Raw genomic sequence first — 11,284 nt, forward strand, 5'->3', positions numbered from 1 at the left:
ATGATGTAATATTTTCCTCGTTTGATTTTTTCATAGTTACTTGTGAATCTTATTAGTTTTTCTATGAAAGTAAAATTGAATTAAGAACACTCACTATTTCTACAAAATTTTTAAAAAGTGTGCAACGTCAGGACCTAGGCGCAACAAAATTACATTGAAATTGATAGAAAAGCGAACAGGGTGTTTATTGCAGGAGGAACATTGTCACCCATGTTGATTGAAGTTTAGTAGAAAGATGCAAGTAATATATTTAAAAATTTTAAGCCCGCTGGGCCATACGAAGACCCCTCTTTCTTACCTGACAAATTTTATTTAGGCTGTTTAAAATTTAAGAAGTCGCCGTACGTGCATGTATCCCAAAATTATCACTATGCTAAAAACTTTCGCGGAATATTCGGAAAAAGTTCGTTTCGTTTCGAAACATTTCGTGAGGATTTTAATTTTGTATCGGTTTGAACGGAATATATCAATTATTCGTTTCGTTTCGCTACGGCCAGTGTTGAAAATTCCGCATATCATTTCGTTCTTATCGCCATGGAAAATACTCATAACGCATACCCTTACCATTCCCTACGTCAAATATGTTCACCCCGCTCGGAAATGAGTCTGCGTCAGATTCAATTGAGAATAAAGGCTGAGCTACAATGATGTGAGCGGCAACGCGGCACGGCAAAATTTGACAGTTAACCCTAAGACAAGACGTGACAGTTCAAAGTACAAAAATGAAACCAATTGCCTGTCAAAAAAGACCACTTCCCATTGGTCGTTTTGGCAAATGCCTACTTTCACATCGTTGTGTTGGATTTCAACAGGGCACGTTGTTGCTAGACCAGGCCGTGTTGCTAGTTCGTAAATTACAGTTTTTATAAAAAGTTTGGAAATTTTTCATTGAATCTTTTTTGTTTTAAATCAATTTATATTCTATGTTATGTTCAAAGCATGTGTCTCTACAATGCTAAAATAAATAAAAAATACCTAATTGAGATCAATACAATACAATTGGTGTCAATTATCTCTAAAAATATCGCCGGTTTTGTATTTTAGCATGAGTTTGGATAAATATAGCATCCTCTATTGCATTAGATGAATGAATCGTGCGCGAAACAATCAAATTATCAGCCCTGATTTTTGAATTTGTTAACAAGATTTACTTAAAAAGGATACTGGTAACACTGGCTTTTGTATCATCTAGATTATCGATTGAAAAACAACGGGGCAGTCTTAGTTGAGCTGTCACGTCCTGTCCTAGAGTTAACCCATACATTTTCTGTCAAAACCTGCCGCGCCGCGTTGCCGCTCACACCATGGACCAATGCACGAGTTCACTATTTGACGTTTGAGCGGTGCCGTGCTAAATATTTATATGGCCATAGCAACGAGTGAATTTGGCACCGCTCAAACGTCAAATCAGTGAACACGTGCATCGGTCCATTGTGGCCCAGCCTTAACTTCCAAACTCAAGCACACTGTAGTTACAGACCACCGAGAAAGCGTAAGGTTAACTTTGTGGCAACGGATAATAGATCCACGTCGTCCGTACAATCGGAAGGCTTCGCTTCGTCGTCAAAACATTTTTCACCTCTGCAACCCACAAAAGATATCCCAGGTTTCAGGAAAATAGAACAGCCTGATGTTGTTGTCGACTCTGTTTCGGTAATGTTGAAGTCATTGTGTCATTGTGGCGTCAACCCAACATGGTGTAAGCTTGTGGAATCTGTGGCCCTGTCGAAGATATGGGAAGCTCTTAAATCTCTTCTGCCCCTCCTCTCGCCACTCCTCGAATTCTTCCGCGGTGGGAATGGAGTGTAACAATCCTAAGCGATCGTTATCGATTCTCCAGTGGAATGCTAGAAGTATCATCCGAAGGTTACCTGGACTAAATTCTTTGTTAGCTGAGTACGAAGTTGATGTATTTTGCATTTGTGAGACATGGTTGACTGAGGCTAATTTCTTCAACATTCCTGGTTATCATATTCTTCGTAAAGATCGATCTGAGCCGTACGGCGGAGTTTTAATCGGCGTTCGCCATGGTGTTAAATTTCATTATCTCCCAGTTACCAAGTCTTGTCCAATCGAAGTCGTTGCTTGCTCAATCAAAATTAAAGCTTTTACATCCTCCATTCTGTCTCTCTATATTTCTCCCAACTGCAGTTTCAGTGCAGAATCACTGAGACAAATTATCAATTCTGTACCGACCCCCTGCATAATCCTCTGCGATTTCAACGCCCATGGAGTTTCATTAGGATCATTGACAGATGATGGTAGATCAAAGATTTTTTTGGACATAATTTCGTTTCAGCATTTTGAATTATGGCACTAGTACTCGTATAAATCTTCAATCAAATAATCCATCATGTTTGGATCTTTCATTATGTTCATCATCAATTGCTCTACACAGTTAAAAATAATGAAGATTACACGTCATGCAAACTTCATTCATGCGATGTAAACATGTCGTCATATAAATTTAAGTCTGAAATCATGTAAGAATGTGTTATATGTCATATAATCCACAGGATCCTGCTGCATTACATGACATATAACTGAATTTTGCATAACATACCATGTAAATATCCATGATATTTCACGCTCCAGTTATGTGCATTATATGTCTCAGAAATTTACACGTTTCGTTCGAACAGTGTAAATTGCACGTGGGAAGTTGTAAATGATCCGTTCGGTAGTGATCATCTACCTATCGTGATTAAATACTGTAAATCTGGGCAGGTTCTACAGGAACTTCATTGTCTTCATTGTATGATTTGACAAAACTCGTCGATTGGCAAATATTCTCGTGCAAAGTTGCTGAATTGACTGATAAGACTCAAGACAATAGAAACCTCAATAAAACTTATAGTAGATTTGCTCGAGGCATTTGGGTAGCTAGGAAGGATAAGGTAGTCATGCAATCCTCACTTCAGCAAACTATTGTTAATCTAGTCATCCGGGGTGACTCGCACGGTTTCTCATTTTCAAACAAAAAAACGTTCCCCACCAAGCTTGAAAATTTTGCTGTACGACACAGAAGTGAAGCTAGTGTTTGAATCTAAATATCTCGGCGTTTGGTTTGATCCTGGAACTGACCTGGAAGTTGCACATCAATTACGTAGTGAAACAATGTCAAAAAAGGGTTAATTTCCTAAGAACCATAACAGGAACTTGGTGGGGTGCTCATCCTAAACTTCTATTGACACTTTACAAGGCTACAATACTATCCGTATTAGAGTAAGGTATTTTTGTTTTTGGCCAAGCTGCAAAGACTCACATGTTGAAGTTGTGTAGACTCCAGAACCGCTGTATCAGAATTTCCTTAGGCTTGATGCAATCTACTCACGTCCAGTCATTAGCAGTTCTAGCCGGAACTCCTCCGCTTAGATTTTTTGAATTAGGCTGTCGGTTTGTGATCCAAAGTTTCGAATGTAAAAATGACGTTGAACGTATTCTTGATAAATTGTTTGAAACAAACCATTCAAGCAAAATGCTCGCATCATATAGGGGAAGTGGTGGAAAAATGAACAGGGGTGGTAAAATGAACACCGTGCCTTTTACCGGCAAAAACAAATTTGATTGAATTTTTATCACGCACGGATGATTTAGAGCATAATTCGAAGTGTTCGGGTTGATACGGAGGTTATTGAATTGAAAATGTCAACGAAAACTAAGATTTTAGAAAACCACGTTTGAAAATTAGAACTGACGTAAGTTTTAGCTCGGGAGTCTTGAGGTTTTTCAGTGAGGTCAATATCGTTATGGTATGATGCAAAATCTGATACCTTTAGATTTCTCTTTGAATGGGTTACAATCATTAATGGATATATTTTCGGGAATGCAATGAAAATTTTCAAAAATATTTGTTTTGCTCACGTTTTTTGCATGATGTTCATTTTACCACCAACAGCTGTTCATTTTACCCACATAGTGCAGGTAAAATGAACATTTGCATGTTTTTTGCTACCGATAAATATATGTGAAAACTTTACTATTTCAGTCTGGATTCGTGTTGCTGCTATAGATAACATCCCTAGTTTTGATGTTGTGCGATAGAATTATACAATTTCTTCATTTTTCTATCAGAAACAGGATGATATCCTTAAGGTGTTCATTTTACCACCCCTTCCCCTAGATATGTCTTTACTATGGCCCTGGACAAAATACCTTCGCATAAGTACTTTAACTACGCGATTGAAATTCATACTTTCCCTTTAAACGTTGATACATCTATACATGCGGTAATAAGTGATATCCCCGATTGGTTGATGCCTAAATCGCAGCTTCTGCGCTACGAATCAAGCTGAAAAACGTCAAAAATGCTCAAGTATTCTATTCGGATGGTTCGAAATCTGGAACCAAAACCGGTTTTGGCGTTTTTAAAATATGTGAACAAGTTTCTTCAAACCATCGAGCAGAAGATTTGATCCTCAGCCATATGATTTTTATTTTGATCAAACAATCAAAGTAGCTATAATTCATTACAATATTCCACTCTCTTTTAGTAAATTCCTTTCTTTTTACCTATAAAGTAATATCATATGAAGTACGGCTCTGTGATGGTGCTAATTGTCACCGAATGAGCCATTTAAGTTAAGGTTTATGTTTGTAAATGTAATGTTTTCGTGTAAAAAAAATAGACATTAATTACTGAGCAACAGTATTTTCATTACATATGAGGATTGTTTGTTTTTAAATCATCCATTGTTTTTGGACAGATTTCAGTGAATATGATCAACAAAGTACTTTAATTTGGGTTGGATCTTCGTCATTATTTTCTATTTAAATTTAAATCTATTCATCAAACAGTGGCCAATGGCCATATAAAGAAAGAATCACAATTATAATATTTGGAGTTTATTAGAAAACTAATAGATTATTCTACAAATTTTCCGTGGTGGTTCGAATTGCACGAACGCTTTGAATTCCGGACACCGGCCTTAAATTACCGAAAAAAATTTATTTTGTCAACTTTTTTCAATTCACCACGTAAAATACGTTATAACACTGTTTGATGAAATATTTTTTTTTGGATGGATCAGAGACGCATCTATATGGGTCTTGAAAGGCAATAAAAGTGTAAAAAGAGGCGGTTGTCAAATGATTTGTAGCACCCTTGGATTATTTTTGACAAAGTTTGAAAATTTTGCATTTTTAATCACAAAAAGTATAACAATCTGGCGGCCATCTTGATTTATAGTATAATAGTAGAATGAGTTTTTCTCTTTGTTAGTACTAAACATGTTGAATTTAGCATACACTAGCGATCCGCGAGAATAGCTAAGTTAAAAAAATCGAATTTAATAAAAAATAAGGTTAAAAAGGCGAGTGTCCGGTTTTCGAAGCGTCCGGCAATTAGAAGCAGCACAATACTTATGTTTAGCAATATAACAACTATTAAATGTCTTAACATATTCTTACACAAATCATAAATGAACAATGCAGCAATGTGTTAATATAAATATAAACAATGTGTCATAACACTCGAATTTGAGGTCCTAATTGTTAAAGTTTTTCTAAATGAACATGATTTATTCTTATGAAGAAGTAAATGTACAACAGAAATAAAATTGAAACGATTGATTACATGTCTTGTAAACATATAACAAAGTAAATATTAGACAGTTTCACAAAAATAAAATTTTTTGGGATTCAACCAGTCACCCCCAAGTCCTAGTTGCAATACTAAAACAAACTACCAGACAAATTTTCATCCAATTTGGAGAAGATTAGGAGGTGCCTCAAGTCGAAATTGTGTTTTTTGGCTATTTTTTACATTCAAAAAATTCTACCGAGAATTTGAAGAAATGAAAATCAAAATAAATACCACTGGTTGAACGTATAATTAGTACTTTACAACTTTTGAGAACACTGTATGCCGATAAGAGATGGTTTTGACCTCAAAAAATTGATTTCTGTTCATTAAAGTACCTGTAAAACATTCATTTCTCTACAGTTTTTGTTCTACGAGATTCTTAACCTCATGCCTAATCATAAAAGTTCAATCGTAGTATCATTCCTTTGTCATTTCTGAACATTATTGTAGTACATCATTTTTGTCTCCGAATTACAGATAAATTGTAAAAAATCGTCGGAAATACGACATTCCTCATTCCCCTGCATTTAGAGCTGCTGCCAAATGGCGCAATTGCTGACATGTTTAAAAATTGAACATAGTAGCTTTGCTTTTTCAATGACGGATGATGATTGAAGAAAACATCTAGCAAATGTCATCAACGCAGTCGTGTTTCAAACAACATTCGCATTTGATGTCAAGCAATTACATATGTGATATAGCCCCGAAGTCAAGCTTCTCGACTACCGAGCTTGAGGATCAGAGTTTGATTCTTTTTTTCGAGTGAAACCAATGTTTATTATATGCAGCATAGAAAAAGGACTAAAGGCGCAAATCACTACTTGAGCATTTCTCTTTATTTACTTATGAGTGGGAGATTTTTGTGAGTTCTATTGATTAAGACTCAGCCACAAGATACACTTTTCAACAATGAATCGTGATGAAAGTTGGCCTCAAGTCATTTGGTCCATTGGAAAAAAAAAACACTCTAAACGAACTCCCGTAATCAAACTCTGATCCTCAAGATCAGTAGTCGAAAAGCTTGACTTCGGGGCTATATCACATATGTAATTGCTTGACATCAAATGCGAATGTTGTTTGAAACACAACTGCATTGATGACATTTGCTAGATGTTTTCTCCAATCATCATCCATCATTGAAAAAGCAAAGCTACTATGTTCAATTTTTAAGCATGTCAGCAATTGCGCCATTTGGCAGCAGCTCTAAATGCAGGGGAATGAGGAATGTCGTATTTCCGACGATTTTTTACAATTTATCTGTAATTCGGAGACAAAAATGATGTACTACAATAATGTTCAGAAATGACAAAGGAATGATGCTACGATTGAACTTTTATGATTAGGCATGAGTTTTAGAATCTCGTAGAACAAAAACTGTAGAGAAATGTATGTTTTACAGGTACTTAAATGAACAGAAATCAATTTTATGAGGTCAAAACCATCTCTAATCGGCATACAGTGTTCTCAAAAGTTGTAAAGTACTAATAATACGTTCAACTAGTGGTATTCATTCTGATTTTCATTTTTCCAAATTCTTGTTAAAATTTTTTGAATGTAAAAAATAGCCAAAAAACACAAATTTGACTTGAGGCACCTCCTAAACTTCTCCAAATTGGATGAAAATTTGTCTGGTAGTTTGTTTTAGTATTACAACTAGGACTTGAGGGTGACTGCTTGAATCCCAGAAATTTTGATTTTTGTGAAACTGTCTAGTAAATATTGTCCAAGTTGATAAAGCATTGATTTGTAATTACTTCTTCAAATTTCTGAATTGTTTATAAATTCATATTTAGACGTCAATACTGTTGTGCTACTTTTCCCCAGTAAATCAAATTTTCATCAAAACAGTTGAAAAACAAACAACAAAGCAAGCACGTTCGCAACCGTTTGTCTCAACTGTTGTGGATTGGGATACAATCAAAAGCAAAATTGTCATGACAATCACAGGGCGCAACATTGTTGCAACCTTTTCAACTCACGATTAATTAGTTATTTTATACACAACACCAAATTTGTTTGGTCATTTTTGTACCAACAGAGAAATGAATCGTTTGCTACAGAAATGCTGAGCAACAATAATTCATATTTTCAAACTAGCAAGCATTTTTGTTTTTTTCAAAGGCTTGGGTGATACATTTAAATTTGTATCTTGTTTTATAACTTTGCAAACATCTAGTTCAAATCGAATTGGAAAGGTAAATCCTGATTATAATCTGCTCTTTAAGGATTTAATCCTTGTATTCTATTCGAGATCTTTAAGATTGGGTTGAATACGTCATCTTGGCAATTTAAAACGAAAACATAGATTTTGAAATAAATTTTTACTACTTTTCCATAAAAGTGACATTTGGTATCTAAGAAAGTTGATCAATCGGTTTTGGACGATTTTTAGGTTTTGATCTTCCTCTATATGGAAGTGCGCCACTATAATCGATTCACAAATATTATCGAAACAAGCATTGTTAATTTATCTAAATCCTTTACGACTTTTATCTCTCATGAGAAGGGGCCGTGGACCCCCTCAAGTCTGATGGCTATTTACGCCCATGTATGTCAGGAACATGGGCAAAATCAGTACGATAAGTTTTAATTCTTGCTCTCGCTTTTTTGGACTCCTGTCGCTTAGAAAATGTTATTTCAACAGTTCATAAAAAGTTTCCCTGCATATAATATGGAAAATAATTCCTGCATTCTTTTTCTTAGGCTGTTATCGTTATAAAAACGTCATTTCCAAAGCTCATAATCAGCATCCTTGCATATAAGTAGAGAAGTCCTATCAATAGCCTGATAAAGTGGGGAATTTGGGTAAAACGAGTATGATAACGATCCGTGCGGTCTGTTTCGATTCCAGCACCTACAAACTATTCAACTGAGTAGATCGAGTCTAGTTCACGATAAGTTCATAATCCTCTTGAACATCGATTTATGGAGAGTCGATTGTATTTGTCATAACTTAGTAGTCCATTTAAATATGTTTGAGAAGTATGTGATTTGTGATATTTAAGGATTTCCAACAATACGCGGCATTCAAGGCCTCCTGGTTAATTCCAACGAATTCGGATATACTGACCACGATCGGCGGATTTTTTTTGTTTCTGTACTAAAATGTAAGAGCCTATTAGTCCATAAAACTTCTGCGATTAAGAAAATTTGTTCAATGCATTGAACTGATTTCTTATTTTAAGGTATAAATAAAAATTAAAAAAGATATTGTCTAATATCTTAACACATATAATCTGTATTAGATATGCGATTTCGCATCAATTGGTTGATGACAGTTTTCCCTTGATATACAAACTTTTGTTTCTAAATTGCACTCTTTCATTCTTAAACACTGTTGAAATTATCTATTTAAAGGAAGGTTCCTTCTATTACAACACTTTGAGTCCACTTTCGAAAAACCTCCCCATCCGATCGGCACCGTAAGCCAACAGAGGTACATCGTCCTTGAAATCGTCACTTCCTGTGGCCCCGGTGGAACGAATTAAATCATCGCACTCAACTATCACACTCGGATGGTAGCAAAATTCGATCCGCACCGGACGTATTTGTGCACGGGAAAAATTGAAAATCGATACAACTGCAACAATTTGTCCGTTTCCGCCATGATGATGTTGAATCGACGACACATATATCTGCTGCACTCCGGGTTGGTATCGGCCATTGATGTGATCCAGGTGACATCCGTTGATTCCGTCACGGTTATTTGATTTCTTGTTTTCAGCTCTCTTTTATCGGTTTATGAAGAATATTAAAAGTGTTACAAACATTGCAATTACTTGCGTTGAGTAATTTATGGATGGCACTTCAGAAGCAGCTACATAAACTATCACAATTTGCATTTGTTTTACTTTTCATTACTTCACGTTTTCGGACCCATTTGATCGGATAAAATTTTTATAACTATTGATTTCAGCTCTTTCTCCAGGACACTTACCAATCGTACCAGATTGGAATGAATCGGGCTGATGTTCTGCGTTAAGGTGTTCATGCTGGGCTGTGTTAATCCACTTAATCCTGATTTACATTAGTGCACCACACAAGAGATATCAATCCTGTTTAAATTCCATCACAGGTTCTCAGTTTCAGCAATCTTCCCCCAGAACTATTACAAAACTGCTCCCAACCGTCAGTCACTTTTTTTTCAGGATATCGCACCGTATTTCGTCCGGATCGGTCAAATTCCCGCAATGAACTGTGATTGATTCCGGCAGCCCCGATGTAAAAGCATGCAAATTTTCCCAACCAACCGCGCGCGCGATAAGCGAAGGAAAATCATTTTCCATCGCAGCAACCGGCGAATGCCGACACCATCACCTGTTTGGGACAACGAGCCAAAGCGAGACAACAGTAGGTGCAGTAGGCGGAGCAAACGCGCAATCAGCACCACGCTTCCATGGCACTCTTTGTTGTTTTGCGCAACTATGTCTGTTATCATCATCAAAAGCCAAAGCACGTCTTTGTTCGCTTTCACGATGTGGTTACCACCCACTGTGAGACGTTATATGAGTGATTCTGTGAACGTGGAATTGTTTTTCTTCTTCGGTTTTTTTGGAAAAGCTGGGAGCTTGCTTTTGTTATCTTGTCTGTTGCTGCTGGATATGGTGTACTCATGACAAGATTCTGATGAAAAATTCATCAAACCAGCGAGAAGTGCTCCACTTCGGGTGCATGGAGCATGAGGTCAACCTTGTGGCACGTGTGGGAGCGAGTTGCCATCCAGCAGCCCAAAATCATAATTGATGAGTCGAAACATGTGTTTCTGGGTTCAAAATGGATGCTTTGGTAAGGTGGTTTCGTTTGACCGTAAAGGTTTTGAAATGCACAAGTTGTTCTTATCGTTGTTGCATTGCTTGAACTGGTACAGCATGCTTGGATTGTTAGGTTGTTATGGTTATTTGATAAGGGCAGCAAAATTATTTCAATTTGATACTTTAATAATTGATTGGTAAACCGTTAATTACTATTTAATTAACTGCCAACAGTGCCTAACGTCCGTGCTGATGAAATGGAACGTATTATAATTTCATCGCTTCATGCTTAGAGCAGGGCTGCCCAACGTACAAACCGCGGCACACTGTAGCCGTTCCTGAAAAAACGTGATCGAAATTGTTTTGACCTTAAAAACATAATTTTTGTACTATAGTGTCTTCGGGAAAGTTTTTCCATAAAATAATCGCTATTTTATGAAAGTGTCAATTTGGTGATTAATTTATCTAAAAGTGAGATCGAAATTTTTTTTTTCGTATTTATGAATTTAAAAATAATGTTTATTCGGGAAAATTGTAGGCAATATTAAAAGGAACAACTTTACTGAAGGCACCTTTTGTTTTTCATGTATATTTGTGGACTTTTTCGTGGAACACCCCTAAAAATCACTAAAAATCTGTGATGAACCCATCAGATTACACCCGATTCTGTTTTTGCACGGGGGATGCGTACCGTGCAAAAAAAGTTTTCAGTTCAAAATTTCAAAAACCGTGTAAAAAAAGTAACACCCTTTCTCGACGTTTCATGCAAAAATAAGGTTTTAGCGAAAAATTTTGTATGGAAACTTTTTTTGCACGGCCGTGTAAAAAAAATCCGTGCAAAAACAGAATCGGGTGTATTCTGATCTGTTATTGATTGATTACATTGTTGATTCGGTTGCATAAAATTCGATACAGGGTTGCCAGATATTCAAGTTAAGCCAATATAGGG

General features: G+C 36.3%; 1 protein-coding gene across 1 annotated transcript in view; it reads right to left on the minus strand.

The window, feature by feature from the left end:
- The window catches only part of LOC5569524 (ETV5-related protein Ets96B), a 64,417-nt gene extending 54,652 nt beyond the window's left edge, over positions 1–9,765 (minus strand). The window contains exon 1 of the mRNA XM_021848329.1: positions 9,522–9,765. Coding sequence (XP_021704021.1) covers positions 9,522–9,575 — 54 coding nt within the window. The 5' untranslated portion in view covers positions 9,576–9,765. The remainder of the gene's footprint in view (positions 1–9,521) is intronic.
- Positions 9,766–11,284: the final 1,519 nt, after the last annotated feature.

Source organism: Aedes aegypti, chromosome 2 (assembly GCF_002204515.2).
Source record: "Aedes aegypti strain LVP_AGWG chromosome 2, AaegL5.0 Primary Assembly, whole genome shotgun sequence".
NCBI lineage: Eukaryota > Metazoa > Arthropoda > Insecta > Diptera > Culicidae > Aedes > Aedes aegypti.